Genomic DNA, 25,356 nt, shown 5'->3' on the forward strand with positions numbered 1-25,356 from the left:
AAAAGAACACTTATCAATTTTAACAATTCTCCCATATTATATAAATTAAACTGATATTGGCCACTACATGGCTAGGAGTCAAATGTTGCCTTGGCACAACATGAGGTTGGTCAAAGGAAGAAGATGGAGATTGTGGTTTGATACCCCAGATCAGAGGCTAACTTCAAAGAGTAAATAGGATCCCTTTCTCCCAGAAATATCAAATTAGCAATTTAAGGCTCTCCTTGGCATCCTTAGAGATCAATACAGGAGTTCATGGCCACCATGACAACCATGGACCTGACCCAAGTAGTACAGGGTCCGACTCACGAGGGGGGACACACACCCGACATGGTATTCCTCTCTGAGCAACTGAGTATGGTATGAGACTAAGGGGCTTAGAAGTGTTGCCTTTGTCATTGTCAAACCATTTTCTACTGCGGCTTGATTTCCTGGCTCCAATCCTCTCCCACAGGGAGGCGGAATCGACTAGGTGGTTCCACCCCAGTCGCCTGATGGACCCAGAGGGCTTTCAGAAGGCGCTTGGGGTTATTCCAGATGCACTTGTCCACAGTTCGGCAGAGTCTCTTGCCGTGGCCTGGAATAAAGCTGCGACGGAGGCTCTTGACCGGATTGCGCCGTTGCGACCTCTCTGTGGCACTAAACCTCGTAGAGCTCCATGGTTCAATGAGGAGCTCCGGGAGTTGAAACGCCAGAAGAGACATCTAGAGAAGCTATGCAGGAAGAGTAAGACCGGAGAGGTAGGAGGAGAACCACTGAAGAACAGTGCCTCCCACTCCTAACCCCTCCAGCTGCGCAGAAGGATACCATGGTCGATGGTATTGAAAGCCGCTGAGAGGTCAAGGGGCTAAACCCCTGTCCCGGGCCCGCCAGAGATCATCCATCAGCACAACCAAAGCAGTTTCCGTGCTGTAGCAGGGCCTGAACCCTGACTGTTGAGGGTCTAGATAATTGGCTTCTTCCAAGGACCGCTGGAGCAACACCCCCTTCTCAACAACCTTTCCCATAAAGGGAAGGTTGGAGACTGGACGATAGTTGTTGAGTATAGCTGGGTCCAGAGAAGGCTTCTTGAGGAGGGGGCACACAAGTGCCTCATTGTAGGGAGCCGGGAAGGAACCCCACCCCCTCAGAGAAGCATTGACAAACTCCTGGACCCAGGTCTGTGTCACCTCTCTACTGGCCGAAACCAGCCAAGAGGGACACGGATCCAGCAAACAGGTGGCGGAACTCACAGCTCCAATGGCATTGTCCACTTCATCAGGTGTCACCAGGTCAAACTCCTCCCAGACAGATGGACAAGGACGAGCCCCAGTCACCTCAACTGACTGTTTGTCAGTCAACACTGCTATCCAATCAGAGACAAGGTCCATCCAAATCTGAGCGACTTTATCAGCAAAAAACGAGTTAAAATCCTCGGCACTGCTCTGCAAGGGTTCTCCTACTCCCCTCTGATTGAGAAGGGAGCAGGTCACCCTGATCAGAGTGGCCGGGTGGGATTACGCTGATGCAATCAAGGCGGCATGATATGCACATCTTGCCGCCTTGAGCGCCACTTTGTAAGTCTTAATATGAGCTGTTACAAGTGTTCGATCAGACTCAGACTTACTTTTCCTCCACAGCTTCTTCAGACGTCTCTTCTGGCGTTTCAACACTCGGAGTTCCTTGGTGAACCCAGGAGGAGCACTCCAGGGTCTAGTGTCGCAGAGAGATCACAACGGCGCAATCCGATCAAGAGCCTCCGTTGCAGCCTTGTTCCAGGCCACAGCAAGAGACTCTGCTGAACTGTGCACAAGTGAATCTGGTAAAACCCCAAGTGCCCTCTGAAAGCCCTCTGGGTCCATCAGGTTTCTGGGGCGGAACCACCTAGTCGGTTCCGCTTCTCTGTGGGGGAGGATTGGAGCCTCAAAGTGTAGGGCAGAAAGGTTTTCAAACTTGGCAACTTTAAGACTTGTGGAGTTTAACTCCCAGAATTGTATGCTGGCTGGAGAATTCTGGGAGTTGAAGTCCACACGTCTTAAAGTTCCAGGTTTGAATACCTCTGGTGTAGTGGGTTAGTACTGGGAAGACTCAAGTCCACAGTCAGCCACAAAAAATACTGGGTGATTAGGAGGCAGCTGTTCTTTCAGATCCACGTGTCCCAACGAACTGTTGATTTGCAAAAGAAAATTGGAGCAAAGAAATGCTGCCTATGCACTGGTCCAACATAACTACAGTAGCTTCCTTTGTGCACTTTTGAACACAAATGGAGATATTTCAATCTTTAAATCTGCTTAAGACAAATGTTTATATGCCCTTTCGTACTCAGTCTGGCTGAAGGGACACCATAATTTATTTATTTATTTATTTATTTATTGGATTTGTATGCCGCCCCTCTCTGTAGACTCGGGGCGGCTAACAACAACAATAAAAAACAGCATGTAAATCCAATACTATTTACCTTATTGTAAAACTAATCATACATACAAGCAAACATACTATGTATAAATTGTAAAGGCCTAGGGGGAAAGAGTATCTCAGTTCCCCCATGCCTGATGGCAGAGGTGGGTTTTAAGGAGCTTACGAAAGGCGAGGAGGGTGGGGGAAATTCTAATCTCCAGGGGGAGTTGGTTCCAGAGGGCCGGGGCTGCCACAGAGAAGGCTCTTCCCCTGGGCCCCGCCAAACGACATTGTTTAGTTGACGGGACCTGGAGAAGGCCCACTCTGTGGGACCTAACTGGTCGCTGGGATTCGTGCAGCAGAAGGTGGTCCCACGTTTCCCCAAAAATAAGACCCTGTCTTATATGTTTTTGAACCCTGAAATAAGTGGTTGGCCTTATTGCCATGCACTCAAAAGCCCAATTGGGCTTATTATCAGGGGATGTCTTATTTTGGGGTAAATGGGTTTCTCTTAAAACATTTCTTAAATTCTAAACATTTTCTGAAGCAGGGCAGATCATGATTGGGGGAAGGCCCTTTCCACATTGCACTTCCTATTGCAAAATTATATTTCTAGAAGCTCATCTGGTGCCAGGTTTTGATTCAAGAATTTGCTTTTTTTGGAAAGCTCTATTTGTCCCACAAGTGTATTTGCTGAGATTAATGGTGATGCAGACTTGGTGAATGGTTTGACAGTGTTGAGGAAATTATTACAATTTATTTACATATATGTATTACAATTACATATTTGGTTCCTAATATGATTTGATTGCTTATTTGTTCCTGGACTATCATTAAGTATTGTACCTTATGATTCTTGATGAATAGTATCTTTTCTTTTATATACAGTGAGAGCATATGCACCAAGACAAATTCCTTGTGTGTCCAATCACACTTGGCCAATAAAATTCTATTCTATTCTACTGTTTCTCATATACAGTGGTCCCCCGATCATTGCGAGGGTTCCGTTCCAGGACCCCTCGCAATGACCGGTTTTTCGCGAAGTAGCGCTGCGGAAGTAAAAAAAACCATCTGCGCATGCGCAGATGGTGTTTTTACTTCCGCAGCAGCAGCGAGGAGCCGAAGATTGGGGTTTCCCCACCGCCCACGCAAACTCCTTGCTGCCGCTCGCCCGCCCTTCGCCCGCCCACGCCGTTCGCTCGCGACGCTTCCCAGCTGAGTCCTGAAGCCAATTCGCTTCAGGACTCAGCTGGGAAGCGGCGCGAGGTGAACGGCGTGGGCGGGCAAAGGGCGGGCGAGCGGCGGGTGCGCGGGCAGGCAGGCGGCGGACAAGCCGTTCGCTCACGCCGCTTCCCAGCTGAGTCCTGAAGCCAATTCGCTTCAGGACTCAGCTGGGAAGCGGCGTGAGCGAACGGCGTGGGCGGGCGAGCGGCGGGCGCGCGGGCAGGCAGGCAGCGGACAAGACAAGCGGCGGGCGCGGCAGCAGCGAGGAGTTTGCGTGGGCGGTGGGGAAACTCCTCGCTGATGCCCGCCGCTCGCCCTCCCGCCAGCAAGAAGAGGAAGACCCAGGGAAGCCGCCCAGCAGCTGATCTGCCCGGCGCCATCTACGCATGCGTGGCCATAGAAAAAAAGGGCACGCATGCGCAGATGGTGTTTTGACTTCCGGGTTGAAAAATCGCCATATAGCCGTTTCGCAATGATCGGGATCGCAATATCCGGGGGATCACTGTAATGCTTTTAAGTGCGGGTTAATTTTAATGTTGCAAATGGAAAAAAAACAGCACATACGTTTTCCTAGAACAAAACAATCATAGCTTAAAGTCCCATATCTAAGTACAAAGCCTGGATCCTGCCCCCCTTCCCCATTGTAAATGTTCTTCTCTCCCACAAGTGACAAATACCAGACCTCAGCCAGAAAGGGCATATAGCTGCCAATCTAGAAAGGTGGGAAGATAACCCATTCAAGGTGAAGCACAAAGCCAGATGTAGAAATCCCATCAAGAACCACAAAACAATAGTTGATGTGAACTAGTGTAGTTATAATGGGTTTTTTTTAACCACACTTAGGGTCAGTTTGCAAGGCAAACAAAAATCTATTTTTGTTTCCTACTTGCTTTTCCAATGTGGTCGGGCAGTAGGAAAAGCAAGTAGGATGCTTGGCTGCATAACTAGAGGTATAACAAGCAGGAAGAAGGAGATTGTGATCCCCTTATATAGAGCGCTGGTGAGACCACATTTGGAATACTGTGTTCAGTTCTGGAGACCTCACCTACAAAAAGATACTGACAAAATTGAACGGGTCCAAAGACGGGCTACAAGAATGGTGGAAGATCTTAAGCATAAAACGTATCAGGAAAGACTTCATGAACTCAATCTGTATAGTCTGGAGGACAGAAGGAAAAGGGGGGACATGATCGAAACATTTAAATATGTTAAAGGGTTAAATAAGGTCCAGGAGGGAAGTGTTTTTAATAGGAAAGTGAACACAAGAACAAGGGGACACAATCTGAAGTTAGTTGGGGGAAAGATCAAAAGCAACGTGAGAAAATATTATTTCACTGAAAGAGTAGTAGATCCTTGGAACAAACTTCCAGCAGATGTGGTTGGTAAATCCACAGTAACTGAATTTAAACATGCCTGGGATAAACATACATCCATTGTAAGATAAAATACAGGAAATAGTATAAGGGCAGACTAGATGGACCATGAGGTCTTTTTCTGCCGTCAGTCTTCTATGTTTCTATTCACTGGTAGGACAGTAGCAAAAATACCCCCTTCCCCAATCATACAGATTACATACCTTATCTGAGAACCAGATCAGTCTCGAATCTTCATTGTATCTAAACATTCCATACTTGGGATCTAGCAACTCTCTCATAATAAGCAAGAAAAATTCCTTGCGGACTCCACCTGCATCAACAGCTTCTTCATCTACAAAAATAACCTAACATTGGCAATGAAGTTAGCGTACTAAGTTATAATTGTTATTTTGAAATACAGATTTGTTGCATGGATAACAGAATATATACAGTGATACCTTGTCTTACAAACTTAATTGGTTCCGGGACAAGGTTCTTAAGGTGAAAAGTTTGTAAGACGAAACAATGTTTCCCATAGGAATTAATGGAAAAGCGATTAATGCGTGCAAGCCCAAAATTCACCCCTTTTGCCAACCGAAGCACCCGTTTTTGCACTGCTGGGATTCCCCTGAGGCTCCCCTCCATGGGAAACCCCACCTACAGACTTCTGTGGTTTTGTAATGCTGCAGGGGAATCCCAGCATCACAAAAACAAGCGCTTCGCTGGCAATGGAACTCCGGAGGTGGGGTTTCCCAGCGAAGGGAGCATCAGTGAAATCACAGCATTGCAAAAACACCGAAGTCCTCGAAACCCCACCTCCGGACCTCTGTGTTTTTGCAATGCTGCGATTTCACTGAGATTCCCCTCGCTGGGAAACCCTACCTCCGGACTTCCGTTGCCAGCGAAGTGCCTGTTTTTGCGCTGCTGGGATTCCCCTGAGCTGCTGGGATTCTTCTGCAGTCCAGAGGTGGGGCTTCCTATGGAGGGGAGCCTCAGGGGAATCCCAGCAGCGCAAAAACAGGCGCTTCGCTGGCAACGGAAGTCCGGAGGCAGGGCATCCCAGCAGCAGCGGTGGGTTTGTAAGGTGAAAATAGTTTGTAAGAAGAGGCAAAAAAATCTTAAACCCAGGGTTTAAATCTCAAAAAGTTTGTATGACGAGGCGTTTGTAAGACGAGGTATCACTGCATATATATTTAAAAGCAAATTCGTCATGGATCTCAAATTACTCTTAATTTTAATATTCAAATACATTAATGAATCTCCAGTTTTTAAAAAAATAAATAAATAACAGTGATAGTATTTTTGAATGGCTGGGGCTACTAGAAGCCTTTATGGGCCAGTTGTTTTTCCGCTCAAAAGTTTGGCATCCCAAAATGGGCATTCTCAAGACAAACCTTTAGAAGGTAAGAGTGGAGAAAGAAGAATCACAATTGTTTAAGCTGATGCGTGTATTATGAATTCAAAATATGCCAACATGACCTACCTTGAGAGGCTTCTTGTAATCTAGATTTTTTGTTTTCCTTAGAACTTCCATGGCATCCCCCACAATGTTTTCTCTGCGCACAATTAAGACCAGACATGGATTGACAGATTCAAATACTGGGAGAAAAATAGATGAGAAATTCTGTCTGTGAGCCTGGTCAACAGCCATCTGGGAAAAATCAAGTGAAAGCCTTAGGAGTAGCAGTTATGGTAGTGAACATGGGACGAAGACAGGGTTTTACAGAAAATTCATACTAGGTTAGTAAAATTAGATGAATGGTGATTTCCAGCACTTGCTCCTTAGAGCAAAGTTTTTCTCCATCTTCTCCCCCAACCCCTCAGATGATCAAGCACATGGCTCCCAACCAAGAAATTTCTTGCTGACTAAAGCTTGCTCTGACCTCATAAATGCTCAACAGTAATGATGATGATGTTGTTTCTGGAGTTGTTTGGCAACTGCAGGAACACAGGGTGTCAGAGAACTCAGCCAAAAGCCTAAAGACTAAAATTTCCATCAATGTGACACCCAAATTATTATTATTTTTTCATTAAAGGTTCAGTCTTCATGTTCAGTGTGACTAAAGGAACACCTTGAGAAAAACCATACTGGCTGCATTTCATTAACTTATGTTTTATAAATTGAAACGGCATTATATTGAATAGAAACATAGAAGACTGACGGCAGAAAAAGACCTCATGGTCCATCTAGTCTGCCCTTATACTATTTCCTGTATTTTATCTTACAATGGATATATGTTTATCCCAGGCAAGTTTAAATTCAGTTACTGTGGATTTATCAACCACATCTGCTGGAAATTTGTTCCAAGGATCTACTACTCTTTCAGTGAAATAATATTTTCTCACGTTGCTTTTGATCTTTCCCCCAACTAACTTCAGAAGGTGACAGCCAGGCGGCGGCGCTTCTCGGCGGCCTCCTGAACCCGAAAAGTTCGGGTTACGGAGAACACAGAGAAGCCCCCCGGCCATTTTAAAAGGTGACAGCCAGGCAGCGGCGCCCAGCGAAGCGCCATTTTGCGATCTGCGGTGGGTTCGTAAGCCAAAAAAAGTTCGTAAGAAGAGGCAAAAAAATTTCGAACCCCGGGTTTGTATCACGAGGGGTTCGTATCACGAGGGGTTCAAATCACGAGGTACTACTGTATAACCTAAAGTTAGCAATATTCCCTCCCCCTAATCTCTTGCCTTCATTTCTTTGGCTTATAATTTCTTACTTTTTCTGGTATAATGTTCCTTATCCCAGAAAGGGAACAATGCGATTACTATGCATGTACTTACATCAATTGAATTAAGTCCTATTTAGCTTTGATTCTGACTACACTAATATGTCTTCCCATTCTGAAAGGTGATGGCTACAGCAAGCTACTCAAGCCAGAAACAGTGCCCAGTTTTCATTTTATAAGAAATAGGATTATAAAGCACCTTTCAAATAATGAAGATGCAGGAAGTTACTTATTCCGAAAAGGCAAAGCACGCACTTTTTAAGTCAAATTAATCAAGGAATAATCATACTTGCTTTGCACATTCTTTTAAAAATAGTAAAGCCATATTCATTTACCTGCATCTGCAGGACTGCATCTGTTTGCAAGAGTGTTGTCTTTGCCTGGGCGTCAAATACAAAGGGGTAGGTGCAAATTGTAACTGGCCCATCTGACACCTAAGGAGGAAAAAAGATGGGGGGAGAATTATTTGAAAAAAATTACTTTAATTTATGAACCAAAGGTTGACTACAACAAGAAGCTAGGTTTAAACGTACAAGTCAACAGATGCAGTTGAGCAACCTTTATTATTTATACATTAATTATATGCAGTTTCTTCTTTGATAATCCAAATCTGATGGTTTCCAAGTGGGTATGATCAGTGTAATCTCAAGCTCTACGAATAAACCCAAGAAATTACTTTTGCTATGTCTGGTTCCTAAACTGTTATTCTGATAATTAATCACTTACCTCGTTTAATCCATGGCTGATATCCTATTCACAACACACAAAAGGCAGCAGTAATTAAGAGGAAAAAGTGCAGTTAATTTGGGCATGTGAATTTCCATTTTCTTACAGTGCTAAATCCTAACCATAAGTATTTCTGGTCAATCATTTCTCTAAAGCAGTGTTTTTCAACCAGTGTGCCGCGGAACATGGTCAGGTGTGCTGCAAGAGGGGAGAGAGAAAGAGACAGAAAGCAAGAGAGAGAGAGAAAGAAAGAAAGAGAGAGAGAGAGAAAGAAAGCAAGAGAGAAAAAGAAAGCAAGAGAGAGAGAGAAAAGAAGCAAGAGAGAGAGAGAAAGAGAGAGACACTGAGGGAGAGAGAGCAAGAGAAAGAAAACAAGAGAAAGAGAGAGAAAGAAAGAGTGTGAGTGAGAGAGAGAGAAAGCAAGAGAGAGAAAGAGAGAAAGAAAGCAAGAGAGAAAAAGAGACTGAGTGAGAGCGAGAGAGAAAGCAAGAAAGAGAGAGAGGAGAGGAAGGAAGAGAGAGAAATGAGAGAAAATAGGGGAGAAAAAAATAAATGAGAAAATGACTGAGGCAGAGAATGAAAGGAAAGAGAGAGAAACAAAAGAGAGAGAGAAGTGACTCTTGATTTAAAGCATATGATAAAAAGCATCCAAAGAATAAGAGAAGAAAACCCCCAGCTCTCACCTGTTTTTGGAAAGAATAAGAGAGGAAAAAACCCAGCCCTCACCTGTTTTTGGAAATGGTTCAAGAGTGTGTATACACACACGCGCGCACACACACACACAAGGGGCAGATAATATGTATAATATGTATTGTCTTAGAGTGTCATTTTGGTTGGTGGTGTGCCCAGGATTTTGTAAATGTAAAAAATGTGCCGCGGCTCAAAAAAGGTTGAAAATCACTGCTCTAAAGTACCTACATTGTTCTATGCTTACGGGGAATAGAGCTGATGAGCCAACAAGGAGCAAAGACTAAGCTAAGCATATTGCCTCCATGCTAGCCCATCTTCCTACCCCCAGTATATCATTATGCCACCTCCCAAGGACAATGGGATTACTATCCCTGAGATTGCTAGTGGGAGTGTTATTATTTATTATTATTTATTAGATTTGTATGCCGCCCCTCTCCGTAGACTCGCTGGAGTGTCCTTTCTTGTGCTTTATTTATGGTTCTTTGTCCACTCCAGGCTCTTAATACTAAAGATCTTGTGTTTTTACCTGTGAAAGTGCTGAAAACCATTAAGTAAAAGGATGAAGCGGAAACAGAAGGGCAATTTCTAACAAGATGTCAACCAATAAATCAGTGTGCTGCTGAAGAACAGGGATCTCCAGTATCAGCCACTTAGAATAATTATTCCCAGTATTCTCTTCAATCATCCTTAAGAGGCTTTGACAAAATGACACTCTTAATGGGAAAACTAAACAGAGCCTTCCATTTCTTGAGTTATTAACAGCCGGAGCAGATTTCTTAATCAATATCACTATTCCATTTATTCTAAATAGTTCCTCGGTTACTCTTCCAAAACAATTCCAAAAATATTTCACACCGGAGATATAAAAAAAGAGAAAGAGGTGTTTTTGATCTAAAAATACAATCATACATAGTGGGATGGCGGTGGTGATTTCAGAGCCTGCTTTTGCTGGATTCAAGAATTGGGGAAAAAAAGCAGATGTCGTTTCTCATTGAGACTGTGAAATTAAACAAGGATAACCTAACAAGGCAACGTATCTGGGTAGATAATAATAATAATAATAATAATAATAATTATTATTATTATTATTATTATTATTATTATTATTATTATTATTTATTAGATTTGTATGCTGCCCCTTTCCAAAGACTCGGGGCGGCTCACAACGATAAAAACAATATTATACTGGCACAAATCTAATATTAAACAAAACAAAACTAAAAACCCTATCATAATTAAAAACCAAACAGCACATACATACCAAACATAAATTATAATAAGCCTGGGGGAAAGGTGTTTCAAATCCCCCATGCCTGGCGGTATAGGTGGGTCTTAAGTAGTTTACGGAAGACAAGGAGGGTGGGAGCAGTTCTAATCTCCGGGGGGGAGTTGATTCCAGAGGGCCGGGGCCACCACAGAGAAGGCTCTTCCCCTGGGGCCCGCCAGACGACATTGTTTAGTCGACGGGACCCGGAGAAGGCCAACTCTGTGGGACCTTATCGGCTGCTGGGATTCGTGCGGTAGCAGGCGGTTCCGGAGGTACTCTGGTCCAATGCCATGTAGGGCTTTAAAGGTCATGGCCAACACTTTGAATTATGACCGGAAACTGATCGGCAGCCAATGCAGATCATGGAAAGACTTGAGGGCAGAAAGCCTTCATAGCAAGGTCCTAGCATTTTGATTGAAGTCATTTGGTGTTGCAAAAGTTTTGTAGTTTCAAAACATTTCACTTTGAAGTTCAGGTTTAATACAACTTTCAGTAAAAACTAAGAGGCCATGGCTATTATCTCAATTAGTGCTTGGCAACTCATAAAAACAAAAAACACACTGGAAACTTGAGATAAACAATTCTGAACAAGGGACACTCACAATCCAGGCAATTGTCAAATTTCAAACCCAGGTAATTTGTCAGATTTCCAACACTGATATATCACTTTTTCCTGTATTATAAATACAGAAAGTACCTTCATATTCAGGTTTGTAGTTGACATAAAAAAAAAAAAGTTTATTAATTTTTCCAATTTTTAAAAAACAACATTTCTATAGTTTAAAACAGATCTGTGCCCGATTTCTTATTTGTTACATTTCTTATATCACCTATACATATGTTACATTACATGTTTATATATTCCTTTTAATACATCCTTTCACATTTTATCCCTGTCTTTGCCTTGTTACAAATCCAATCGTACAATTATTCCAAATCTCAGAATACTCTGAGTTACTAATTCCCTTAATCTCTATAGTCATCCTATCTATTTCTGCACATCTATAAATTTTGTCTATGGTATTATTTTCTGGCGGGGGTCTCTTTGTTTTTCCAGAATTGTGCAAAGGATATTCATGCAGCCATAATTATGTAATTAAATATTGTATTTTGGGGGGACATTTTTTCATGCTCATAAAGACATATTTATTTATTTATTTATTTATTCATTCATTCATTCATTCATTTATTAGATTTGTATGCTGCCCCTCTCCGCAGACTCGGGGCGGCTAACAACAATAAAAAAGACAATGTAAACAAATCTAATATTAAAAATAATCTAAAAAACCCCAATTTAAAGAACCAATCATACATACAAACATACCATGTATAAATTCTATAAGCCTAGGGGGAAGGGAAAATTTCAATTCCCCTATGTCTGACGACAGAGGTGGGTTTTAAGGAGCTTGCGAAAGGCAAAGAGGGTGGGGGCAACTCTGATATCTGGGGGGAGTTGGTTCCAGAGAGTCGGGGCCGCCACAGAGAAGGCTCTTCCCCTGGGTCCCGCCAGATGACATTGTTTGGATATTTGACACATAGACATTCCATCAGGTAATAGAAATAACAGGAAAATTGAAAACCATTCTAGATACCTTTATCCCAACATAAATCTGTTTTAGGCATATTTTGCCAGGGGGGGGATCCCTACAAGAAAACACAACCCCCAAATGACCCACATTTCTCACCAGAGCCTAATTTTGTATGGCCAAAATTACGCAATGTGCTCCCTGATGGCTGGAAGGAATAAAAATGAAGAATGCACTATCTACATGGTAACAACTGCGCTATCTACATGTAACAACCTTTAAAGACACAATGGGAGCAAAAATTAAGACATTTACCATTCCATATGCCTGCTGTTGAATCCAGTTGAAGTAGTCATTTCTTATATCGATCAAATCCTGTATTTCATGTATGTAGAATCTATCATACTGTATTATCTGCCCAGCTCTTTCATTCACCTAAGTTTAAAAAAACACAAGAGAATCTATTGCTAAAAAGTATTTCATATTTCACTTCTAAACTACCTGAAATGAATGTTTCTAGGGGGAAAAATTCAGATATAAACAATGTCCCTTTTCCATTGTATAACAATGTAAAGCTACATCTGACTAATAAAATGATTGAACAATTGATGAAAAGAATTTAATGCTTAAGAAGATGTTAATTTTCTGTATGCAGCTATAGCCAAATATCACAAGTAGTATAATGATCTCCTGTATGGTAAGGGTGTCAAACCTGATTTCATCGAGGGCTGCAACAGGGTGGTGTTTGACCTTGGAGGGGAGTGGGACAGGGACAGGAACAGACAAGAAGTTCTTCCCAGCAGACGCAAAGGGTCACGTGGTAAGTCACATTATTTGTTTAGTGCTCAGTTTTTAATACTCATTGTGTCTCCTTGAACCAATTAATGGTGAGTATTGAAGTACCACTGTAATTATAGTATATATATATTTTTTGTTAAATCACAGAAAACTGATTATTTATTTATTGGATTTGTATGCCGCCCCTCTCTGGAGACTCGGGGCGGCTAACAGCAACAATAAAGCAGTGTACAATAGTAATTCAATACTAAAAAAGATTAAAAACCCATTAATATAAAAACCAAACATACATACAGACATACCATGCATAAAATTGTAAAGGCCTAGGGGGAAAGAGGATCTCAATTTCCCCATGCCTGACGACAGGTGGGTTTTAAGTAGCTTACGAAAGGCAAGGAGGGTGCGGGCAATTCTAATCTTTGGGGGGAGTTGATTCCAGAGGGCCGGGGCCGCCACAGAGAAGGCTCTTCCCCTGGGTTATAGAATGCAATTGTGGTAAAATTCTGTTTGAATTTTTGTAATAGTAATGCATTACAATGGATTTTAAAAGTGGTATTCACTAATTTGAATTATTATCAAAATTGAATGTCTGTAAGTGTGATTACAGATTACTGTACTTTGATCACTTCAGCTTTGACTTGGCATATTGTAGCAAAATAAGATTTTCTCCTTCTTAAAAAATGGGTTTAAATATTTATTTCTGTTGAACTTGTGAAATTGGTATTACAGTGGTCCCCCGATTATTGCGAGGGTTCCATTCCAGGACCCCTCGCAATGATCGGTTTTTTCGCGAAGTAGCGGTGCGGAAGTAAAAACACCATCTGCGCATGCGCAGATGGTGTTTTTACTTCCGCTGCAGCAGCGAGGAGCCGAAGATTGGGGTTTCCCCACCACCCACGCAAACTCCTCGCTGCCACTCGCCCGCCCTTCGCCCGCCCACGCCGTTCGCTCGCGCCGCTTCCCAGCTGAGTCCTGAAGCCAATTCGCTTCAGGACTCAGCTGGGAAGCGGCGCGAGCGAACGGCGTGGGCGGGCGAAGGGCGGGCGAGCGGCAGCGAGGAGTTTGCGTGGGCGGTGGGGAAACTCCTCGCTGATGCCCGCCGCTCGCCCTCCCGCCAGCAAGAGGGGGAAGACCCAGGGAAGCCGCCCAGCAGCTGATCTGCCCGGCGCCATCTACGCATGCGTGGCCATAGAAAAAAAGGGTGCGCATGCGCAGATGGTGTTTTGACTTCCGGGTTGAAAAATCGCCATATAGCCGTTCGCAATGATCGGGATCGCGATACCCGGGGGATCACTGTACTTCATTTGCTTAGATTTACAGTTCAGTTGCTTTATTAAAGCATTTCTCTTCACTAGTTCTCTCCAATGACAACTAGAGTTGCCAAATAAATTCCAACTGTCTACAAAATCAGTAAGCACTCTAAAAGAACCTAGTCCTATAAATTAATATTTGCATCAATTACACTGAAGATAGATATACAGTGTTCCCTCAATTTTCGCGGGAGATGTGTTCCGAGACCGCCCGCGAAAGTCGAATTTCCGCGAAGTAGAGATGCGGAAGTAAAAACACCATTTTTGGCTATGAACAGTATCACAAGCCATCCCTTAGCACTTTAAACCCCTAAATTACCATTTCTCATTCCCTTAACAACCATTTACTCACCATTATTACTGGTACTCACTATTGAATAAGACACTTAGTGATCCTGATATTTATAAACATAATTATTTATTAACAATATTTTTTTTTGTTATTTATTTGCAAAAATTATTAGTTTGGCGATGACGTATGACATCATCGGACGGGAAAAGCCGTGGTATAGAAAAAAAACCCGCGAAGTACTTTTTAATTAATATTTTTTGTAAAACCGTGGTATAGGCCATTCGCGAAATTCGAACCCGCGAAAATCGAGGGAACACTGTAACCTGAACCTTAACTTGCAAAAAAGAATACAGATTTCCAAGACATACCCTATGTAATATTTCCAAAACTTTAAGTGAAGCATGTAGGCAGCTTGCAAAGATTCTTTGCTCTGTAGGAGGGATACCCAACTTGTACAATTTAAGAAGGTGGACGACAACATCTTTGTAAAGTTCCACTATTCTGAGGAACAATGGAGGTTCCAATATAGACCACCAGTTTTCTACAGACAGGCAAGAAAGTAAAAGTTACTGAAGTATTATATAGCTAGTTGAATTAGTTTTTAATTAACATTCTTTATGACCTCACTTCACCAACTGTTTAACTCTACATCAAACAAAACATCCATTTACTACATTATACGTTTTAACTAAAAAATTAGGTGCTTCTGAATCATGAAACATTTCTATGATGTAGTGAAATATAAAGAAATCAAACCTATGAAACCAGTTAAAACAGGATACAACCCCTGTTTAAAAACAATGAAAATTGCAGGTAGAAACTGACAGCTTCAAAAACTAAAGGATCAATAGAAGCTCCCTAGAAATTTATCAGTTGAGTTTCTTGGAAAAAAAGTGCCTGTCAAGGTTACAGGACTGTTGTGGTTAGCTCTGGCCCAGCTCCTGCTCCAAGGACTGTGGATGTGGGGGAGACATCCACATGCTGCAGGCCTGTCCCCTCCCCCCCCCCGGTGGAATCTGCTGATGAAGGCTCCTCTGACCAAGAAGACATGAGTGACAGGGAGGAGGAGAGTGTGGCAGGCAGCTCAGAAGGAGATCAATTATCGAGCTCCTCCTTGGATTCAGAACAAGAGTTAATGATACAGCCACGCATGCGGAGAGCGATGCATAGGCAACAACAACTGAGAGATTATTATCAAAGAAAATGAGGCCACCTGTGGTTGGGTGGGGCTGTGGTAATTAGTGAGGCTGCTATAAATAGCAGCCTGTGGGTTTGGCCATTGTGGAGGATTATCTGATCCTTGTGTTTTGTGACTGCTTTACTGACTTTGACCTTTTGTTTGCTGATTTTCCCCCACTTTGAAACTAAACCAGAGCAAAGTGTGTTTCACTTTGTGAAAGAAGAAGGACTGTGAATTGCCTCACAGCTGCAAGCTAAGTATCACAGAACTGATAAGGGACTTGTACAAATTACCAGTTTGTTTGGAGACCAGTGCTCTTTGCTATACCAAAAGAGGGCTTGGTTTAAGTGAATTTTCATTATAAAGAACATTGTTTTGAATTTTCAAACGTGTGTGTCTCTGAAATTTGTATCTGTGAATTTTTGGGAGGAGTGTACCAGAGAGCCCGACAGAACAAGGACCAGCAAAGCAGTAGTTTGAGGAGGCTCATATCATGTAGAACAGCGGTCCTCAATCTTTCAGTCACAGAAAAGTTTGGATCTTCCAAAAGCAATAAAAAAATCCTGGAAGTGGTCTCAAAATGTACTGTTAGCCCTTTGGTCAAAGCACAATGTCACCTGAAACCAGATTGGCTTATTAGATTCCTACAATTCTATCTCATTTAAGAAGTTGTTAGTCTACATGACATCTCTTATTATGTTTAAACATTATGTAGAGAATTAGCTGAAAAACATAAAAGTGGGATATTGTCCGTATCATCTTTAAAAATAATAAATGAGATAAAACTGATCCTTAGGAACACAACAGCTAATAAAATCCCCCTGCATTAACACTTGAGAGTTCTCAACCAACCAAATTGCAAAAGAGTGCTCAAAATTCCTGTAATAGACAAAAAGGACATTGCAGTGGTTGGAAGGGTATAAACTGTCATTGGTAGAAAGCATCAAAGTCTTCTTCTGAATCTATGTAGTTCTTAACATATGTCCTTCACTAGCAACAAGGTGGTCCAACTCTTCATCCAAAAATAAATTCTATTCTACATTGCCTTATTCCCAATAACCATCACAGCTTTGCTACTTTTATATCAGACATATGAAAGTGAACTTATAACAATACTCCTCTTCCATAGTTTAAGAATCAGTACATACACACCTAGTTGAGTTTTGCAATTTTTCTTTGCAGCAAAGTTAACACATATATAATTATAACTGACCCTAAGCAAACCAACCTTACCAAGTACTTTCAATGGAGCTTTTTCTAGATTCACAATAGCCGTTGCAAATGGAATAGCCAAAGTCATGTAATTGTTTGCATCATTCATTAAGGGGCATTCTGGCAGTGTTAGAAATAGCCGTAATGCTTCCACGTCAGGGAAGGAGCTGGTCAGTTTAGGAATAAGATTCTTCTCCAAGCTGGCTGCCACCTGAGGATGTTGTGTAAGACAGAATCTAGTTTTAAATTAAAAACATGTTCTGGGAGAACAAGCCAATAAGAATAATATAAAGAGATGCATATTATTTTTTTGCAATTTTAAAAATTTATTTTTAAAAGCTAAGTACAGTAATACCTCATCTTACGAACTTAATTGGTTCCCAGAGGAGGTTCGTAAGGCGAAAAGTTTGTAAGATGAAACATTGTTTCCCATAGGAAACAATGTAAAATGAATTAATGCGTGCAAGAAAAAAACCGCAAAAAAATGCCGCCGCCCAGCTGTCACCTGTTGAAACACCCAGGCGCTTCACAGCATTCTCCCAATGCCGAACCCGGAAGTTCAGCAAAAGTTCGGGTTCGGATGGCCGCCGAGAAGCCCCAATCCCCGGCTGTCACCTTTTGAAACAGCCGGGGGGCTTCTCGGCATCCTCCTGAACCTGAACGCCAAACCCGAACTTTTGCTGAACTCCCGGGTTCGGCGTTCGGGAGGCCACCGAGAAGCCCCGCCGCCCGGCTGTTAGCATTTCAAAAGAGCCGCGGAGCTGTCGGGCCGGTCGGGAGGCTGGAAAGGAGGTGGGGAATCTCAATAGGGAATTCAATGGGCGGAGCTTTGACGTCACAAAGACATCCTTCCTGGCCGGCTGCCTTATTTTAAAAATAATAAAGGTGGGATTGGAAAAAAAAAAAAAAGAGGCAAGATGGCAATGTCAGAGCAATCAAAGTTTTGTCTGGTTTTGCATGTTACTTTGTTGAGGCCACCCTCTTCCCCTTTTAAACCATACCCTTTGGACATCCCTGCTACCAAAATGTATTGTTACATCTAAATATAAAATTAAAAGCAACATAGTTCAGGAAAGTTGCATTTTGCTTCACCATTTGTTTGCTGCCCTCTGTCCACCCACCTTGCTTTGCAAATTCTTGTTATTCGCCAAGGTCTTTGCAAAGCAAATAATAAAAGCAAATAAGTCTTCACTTTGTAAAAATGGGACAACGAACACTTGTCATAGTTTGTTACACAAGCCTAGATAAAAAGTATAAGCAAACCAGATTTCTGCTACATGGTCATTTATCATTTTATGCATGGTATGTTTTGTTTTAAATAAGGGTTTTTAATTATTTTAAACATTAGATTTGTTATATGCTGTTTACTACTGTTGTTAGCCGCCTGGAGTCTACAGAGAGGGGCGGCATACAAATCGAATAAATAAATAAATAAATAAATAATTTCACCTTGATGTACAAGGCATAATAATAATAATAATAATAATAATAATAATAATAAAAATAATAATAATTTATTGGATTTGTATGCCGCCCCTCTCCGTAGCATGTGACAATCCAATAATAAAACAACTAAAAACCCTTATTATAAAATCAAACATACACACAAACAAACAAACATACCATGCATAACTTGTAATGGCCTAGGGGGAAGGAATATCTCAACTCCCCCATGCCTGGCGGTATAAATGAGTCTTGAGTAGTTTACGAAAGACAGGGAGGGTGGGGGCAATTCTAATCTCCGGGGGGGAGTTGGTTCCAGAGGGCCGGGGCCGCCACAAAGAAGGCTCTTCCCCTGAGGCCCGCCAAACGACATTGCTTAGTCGACGGGACCCGGAGAAGGCCAACTCTATGGGACCTTATCGGTCGCTGGGATTTGTGCGGTAGCAGGCGGTTCCGGAGGTAGTATACATTTTGATAATTTGGAAATGAAATATTAAATTAAAATATATTCACAAATCAAATTTCCCCATGCATGGCACAGCAAAAAGAATACAGTACAGACATTAACACAGAATAGCATGCAATGGAATCAAAATGAACTTGAAAAGATTTTTAAGGCCAACCTGCTGAGATAGGTTTGGGTATTCAGGCTGTATAAGTTTGTGAAATAAAAGCCTGGCAGCATTCATGTCCACCCCTGAGAATCTGGCGCTCGTTCTGTAGTGATCATCATTGCTACAGAAAAAAGAAAGATAAATGTTACTTTCTGCAACTTTTCAAAAAACATTTTAAATAAGGATTTCATTCGATTATGTATTCATTATCCACTGACCTGACAGCTAAAAAGCTTCCATTTAGGCAGCCAGCAGAAGAAAACATTCCATCTATTTCACTAATATCAAAAGAAAAAAAAAAGAAAAACAAACATACATGTCCATTAATGAGTGGTGACCGACATACCCTTTTCTTCTCTATTGTGTGTGTGTTCCCATCTAGGTTTGTTGTATTCTGCCATTTTACTTCCTTTTTGTTTTTAAATGTGTTCAACAATTTGTAAAAAGGCATTAAATCAGCTTTACATTTAAAAAGTTTATCACAGGTAGTCCTTGATTTATGACCCACTGCTTAGCAACCATCCAAAGGACCCACCAGAATGGTATTTATGATGCATATTCAATGTTTTGAGGGTCCTTCCTCCCCCTCAGTCACGTGATTTGTGGCATTAATATCCCAGTTTTCTCTCTAAACAATGAAATCACCAATAGCTTTTTTGCATCTCCTGCGTTGGTGATTTGTTTGTTTGTTTGTTTATTTGTTTATTTATTTATTAGATTTGTATGCCGCCCCTCTTGGTAGACTCAAGGCGGCTCACAGCAATAATAAACAATATATAACAAATCTAATAATTTAAAAGAAACACTAAAAGCCCCATTATTAAAACCAAACATACACACAAACATACCATACATAACTGTATAGGCCCGGGGGAGATGTTTCAATTCCCCCATGCCTGACGGCAAATAAATGTTGATACTCAAATAAACTGCCTTGAGAAGTGTGTTTAGGAGTTCAAGGTTGAGACTCAGCCTTCCATCCTTCTGAGGTCAGTAAAATGAGGACCAGGATTGTTGGAGGCAATAGGCTGACTCTTTAAACCGCTTAGAGGGGGCTGTAAAGCATTGGGAAGTGGTTTAAGGGCTATTGCTATTGCTATTCATTTCCAGAGTTTTTATTTTATGACTCCATATGATTATGCAATATCATCTAACATAAGAGAACCATCTTTCAGCTTATGGCGAGGGGGGCGTTTGCCCAGGTTCGCCTGGTGCACCAGTTGTGGCCCTATTTGAACCGGGAGTCACTGCTCACAGTCACTCATGCCCTCATCACCTTGAGGTTCAATTACTGTACAGTGATCCCTCTATTATCGCGAGGGTTCCGTTCCAAGACCCCTCGCGATAATCGATTTTTCGCGATGTAGGGTTGCGGAAGTAAAAACACCATCTGCGCATGCGCGCCCTTTTTTCTATGGCCACGCATGCGTAGATGGTGGTTTGCGTTCCCCGCCGCCCACGCAAAGGGGAAACCCCGATTCGGCTCCTCGCTGCTGCTGCGCTACCGAGCAGATCAGCTGCTGGGCGGCCGAAGGAACCTTCCCTGGGTCTTCCCCCTCTTGCTGGCGGGCGAGCGGCGGGCATCAGCGAGGAGCCGGGGTTTCCCCTTTGCGTGGGCGGCCGGGAAGACCCAGGTTCGGGGTTCGGGGGGGGGGTGCTGGGAAGCCCCCCAGGCCGGCTGCAACCTTTTAAAACAGCCGCGCCGCTTCCCAGCTGACTCCCGAAGCCAAACCCGGAAGTGGGTTTTTTTAAAATTAATGTTTTTTTAAAAATCGCGATATAGCGTTTCGCGAAGATCAAGATCGCGAAACTCGAGGGATCACTGTAATGCTCTCTACATGGGGCTACCTTTGAAGAGTGTCCGGAAACTTTGGATCGTGCAGAATGCAGCTGCGAGAGCAATCATGGGCTTTCCCAGATATGCCCATGTCACACCAACACTCTGCAGTCTGCATTGGTTGCCGATCAGTTTCTGGTCACAATTCAAAGTGTTGGTTTAAAGCCCTTCATGGCATTGGACCAGAATATCTCCAGGGTCGCCTAATCGCGACCGATTAGGTCCCACAGAGTTGGCCTTCTCCGGGTTCTGTCGACAAAACAATGTCGTCTGGCGGGACCCAGGGGAAGAGCCTTCTCTGTGGCGGCCTCGACCCTGTGGAATCAACTCCCCCCAGAGATCAGGACTGCGCCCACCCTCCTTAAAACTCCTTAAAATCCACCTCTGCCGACAGGCATGAGGAAATTGATTCTCCCGGGCCGCTCCGTTTTATGCATGGTTTGTCTCAGATGTATGACTGTTTTATATTAAAGGTTTTAAATTGTTTTTTAAAAAAACTATTGGATTTGTACTGTGTTCTGTTGTTGTGAGCCGCTCCGAGTCTCCAGAGAGGGGCGGCATACAAATCTAATTATTATTATTATTATTAATAATAATAATAATAATAATAATGATGATGATGATGATAAAGCACACAGCTTTATTATTGGCTGGGGAATTCTGGGAGTTAGTCTACACATCTTAAAGTTCCCAAGGTTGGGAAAGATTGGTTTGTAAGATTTATCAAAAAGTAGGAATAATTCTTACTTTGCTATCTCCACAGGGAGCCTTCCTGAACTTGATGATGAATAGTTTATTAATTTCTGAATGAAAGCTTCGTTCACAGTCCAGATTTGTTTTGAAGTATTTGGATATCTGAAGTCATCTGCTGGTACCAAATCCTGCATTTAATTGATAAACGATGTATCATAATAAATTGTTTCATAAATTTCAAATCCCTAGGCTCATAGTTGGGGGGGGGGGGAAATCATTCACTCATTGTCTTATTTATACCTGCATTAAAGCCAGCCATGTTTTATAACACAGCACTAAATAATAAAATCATTAATACCATGAAAACAATTTACAATAATTAGCAACAATCAAATCATGTACAATCCCATTTTAAGTTGTTCTATTATAACCTTTAGAATAGGTTTTTAAAACTTGCCCTATTTTAATTTTTAAGTCACTTCATTCTTGACTACTTTTTATATGTTCACATATTTGATAAAACATAGGTAAAATATGAATTATTTTTTGAAATTGTTCTAAAAGTAAAATATAGACTACTAGTAGCTGGATACCCATGCTTCACTATGAAACTATGTGATTGGGCTTGATAAATTGACAGTTAAAGCTTGAAAAATTATATAGCATGTGTAACCCCTTAGCATCAGAGCATATAAGGAAACTGGCAATTAGAACAGAGTTCTTTTCAAGTGGGGAGGGGAAATAGAATGTCTAAACACCCAGCCTAAGGCCAGATGAGACACACGCTGGCCACACCCATACCCGGTTTAGCGAAGGGGTAGCATCAGAGCGTGTTAAGGCAACTGATAGTTGGAACAGAGATTTTTTTCAGCTAGGGAGGGTGAGTAGAACGTCCAACTCCTTCGTATCAAAGTGTGTTAATATAATAGTGTATAAAAAATACTAATGATCTGATGGTAATTTCAAAAAATCCTTAGTGACCACCTAGAAGCCAAGAGGAACATATAAGAATAAGAGCTGACAACAGCCCCCATGAAAAGAACATGCACACCTTTACCGAATTTGCATGCTCAATGGCTGCTCAATGGATTTGATCCAATGATGTATCACACCCAGGGCCCAGCAGCCCATTGAGGGTGCAAGTGGAACATCAACGTGGAGGGCGCCCCCATACATATAGTGGGGATGTCTGAAACTGCTGCACACATTCTTGCACCACATGGGGTTAAAGTGGCGCACAGACCTGACCCAAAGGCTGAGGAAGAAAGTAATAGAAACATAGAAGACTGACGGTAGAAAAAGACCTCATGATCCATCTAGTCTGCCCTTATACTATTTTCTGTATTTTATCTTAGGATGGATATATGTTTATCCCAGGCATGTTTAAATTCAGTTACTGTGGATTTACCAACCACGTCTGCTGGAAGTTTGTTCCAAGGATCTACTACTCTTTCAGTAAAATAATATTTTCTCACGTTGCTTTTGATCTTTCCCCCAACTAACTTCAGATTGTGTCCCCTTGTTCTTGTGTTCACTTTCCTATTAAAAACACTTCCCTCCTGGACCTTATTTAACCCTTTAACATATTTAAATGTTTCGATCATGTCCCCCCTTTTCCTTCTGTCCTCCAGACTATACAGATTGAGTCCATTAAGTCTTTCCTGATACGTTTTATGCTTAAGACCTTCCACCATTCTTGTAGCCCGTCTTTGGACCTGTTCAATTTTGTCAATATCTTTTTGTAGGTGAGGTCTCCAGAACTGAACACAGTATTACAAATGTGGTCTCACCAGCACTCTATATAGCGGGATCATAATCTCCCTCAAAAGCTCTATCAAAGGAGAAGACTTCCTCAATAATCTACTGTATTAACTGCAGCAATTGTGTAGGTCATTATACAGGAAAAACAGCAAAACGACTAAAAACTAGGGTGCATGAACACAAACTAGCAGTCCAACGCAAGGAACAGTGCTCCTAGATTTGGGTGCATATTGAGGAGCATAGTCATGAGTTCAATCTCCAGGAGGCCTTACAATGAAACAAAAGGAGGCCACCTCTTGAAAGCCTGGTCCTCTAACAACAACTCTCTCAATAGACATATTGATATGCTGCCAGTATACCAGGCATTAAGACACCAGGAAGGACTTAAGGGGAGATGGATCACTATAGTTGAATGGAGATCGGGGGCAAATCCCCCCCATTAGGCATAGAGATTGGCCCAGTGATGCTGTGATAGATCCTAATCGAGTGCAAGAGAGAATGCTAGAAGGGCAGCAGTATGAGGACCCAGATTGAGGGGGAAATATGCTGGCTCTGTTAAAAAGTGCTATTGCTAACATGTTGTAAGCCCCCCTGAGTCTAAGAAGGGCGGCATAAAAATTGAAGAAATAAAATAAATAAATAAATTAAAAAAAATAAATGAGAGACCCAGGTGGTGGTGGTGAAGAAGAACAACGCAGACCTATGACAAGCTCAGATGTTAGAGGCAATGGTGTGCCTAAAAGGACAGGAATAAGTAAGGGGAAGGGAGCCGGGAGAAATACCTTCAAAGCAATGCCTGATAGCCCTGCTTTACCCCCCCCCCCCTTCCCAGGGAAAGAAGCAATACACAATAGGAAAAGAGGCAACAGAAATCGCATTGTCATCTGTCAGCATGACTAAGGAAAAAACAACAAAGTTAATTGCAGGAGGGAAGAAAGGGTGTGGGCCTATTATGCGTGCAATGACTAGAGAAGCATTACATAAAACCAAACATTTCTTCAATGAGGATTTTACGCTGACGAAATCAGCAGGGGCTGACGAAAGTTTACTAGCTTTTTAGTAGTTTTAAATAATTTTTTTAAACATTCTGGAGATCATGATGTCTATCGCTTTTTTATCTCTCTGTCTCTCTCTCAATATATATATATATATGTATATGCATCATTATTCGCTTCTATTCATTCCAAGCAGGCTGACTTGTTCAAACATGGAACTGGTAGTGTCAGATTAATCCATCAAGTTTGAAAGCAAAAGATTATGTAATAATTACACAATGACAATTCAAGTTCAAATGCTCTTATACTGGAAACATTATGGCACCATTCCCTAGAGCAGTGATGGCGAACTTTTTTTTTCCTCGGGTGCCAAAAGAGCATGGGTGTGCACTATTTACACATGCGTGTGTACCCACACCCATAATTCAATTCCTGGGGAGGGAAAACCGGCTTCCCCTGCCCGCCGGAGGCCAGAAATGGCCTGTGTCCCAACTTCTGGTAGGCCCAGTAGGCTTGTATTTTGCCCTCCCCAGACTCTAAAGGCTTCCCTGGAAACCAAAAATGTCCTCCCAGTGTCTCTATGCTGGCCGGCACAACCATGCACATTGGAGCTGAGCTAGGCAATGGCTCGCGTGCCAGCAGATATGGCTCCGCGTGCCTTCGCCATCACTGCCCTAGAGAGAGCTCTAATGCTGGAAAAGATGGAAGGAAAGAGAAGAGGAGGACGACCCAGCAACAAACATGGGTGGAATCAGTTAAGAGTGACAATGTTCCATCTAAATAACTAGACTGGAAAGAAAATCTATCTTTAGGGTAATCAGGAGTCAAAAGCAACTTGATGGCACTAATCAAACTCAATAATTATGCAGATACTAAGCAACAAACATACAATCATCTAATAATCTAAATTCTAGGAAAATCTTTTTGGAAAAAAAGATTAAGCAAGCTAATATACAACAGGCACACCAATCATGCTCCTGAATTTTTTTTTAAAAAACAACCCACTAGCATCTGTTTATATTATATGTCATTATTTTTAGTGAAACAGAAGCAAGCTCAAAATAAAGAACATACCTGTGGAGTAGCATAATGTGAAAAGCTTTGATCTCCACCAGAAAAAATCCTCTTTACACAATAATAATCTTCACCATCTATAATTAAAATAAGAATATCTTCAATGGACTAGCTACTTTAGCTATAAGTGAAATTAATTTAAGAAATATACGGGTAACCACTGTAATTCTGACACATTTGCTAACTTAGTTGACACTTTTTATTCCAGGATTTAACAACAAGAACAATTTCTGTTCTGCATTATATTTACAATTATTTTTTAT

The 25,356-nt window shown here is 41.9% G+C and overlaps 1 protein-coding gene across 1 annotated transcript in view; it reads right to left on the bottom strand.

Annotated features, from left to right (window-relative positions):
• Positions 1–25,356, bottom strand: part of HERC4 (HECT and RLD domain containing E3 ubiquitin protein ligase 4) — a 59,387-nt gene that overhangs the window by 12,021 nt on the left and 22,010 nt on the right. Inside the window, exons 10-19 of the mRNA XM_070752165.1 lie at positions 25,094–25,170; positions 21,318–21,451; positions 18,952–19,011; positions 18,743–18,854; positions 16,698–16,887; positions 14,653–14,825; positions 12,200–12,319; positions 8,011–8,109; positions 6,439–6,606; positions 5,177–5,320 (exon numbers count right to left, since the gene is read on the bottom strand). Coding sequence (XP_070608266.1) covers positions 5,177–5,320; positions 6,439–6,606; positions 8,011–8,109; positions 12,200–12,319; positions 14,653–14,825; positions 16,698–16,887; positions 18,743–18,854; positions 18,952–19,011; positions 21,318–21,451; positions 25,094–25,170 — 1,277 coding nt within the window. The remainder of the gene's footprint in view (positions 1–5,176; positions 5,321–6,438; positions 6,607–8,010; positions 8,110–12,199; positions 12,320–14,652; positions 14,826–16,697; positions 16,888–18,742; positions 18,855–18,951; positions 19,012–21,317; positions 21,452–25,093; positions 25,171–25,356) is intronic.

The sequence above is a fragment of the Erythrolamprus reginae genome, chromosome 5 (assembly GCF_031021105.1).
Source record: "Erythrolamprus reginae isolate rEryReg1 chromosome 5, rEryReg1.hap1, whole genome shotgun sequence".
In the NCBI taxonomy this organism is placed as follows: domain Eukaryota; kingdom Metazoa; phylum Chordata; class Lepidosauria; order Squamata; family Dipsadidae; genus Erythrolamprus; species Erythrolamprus reginae.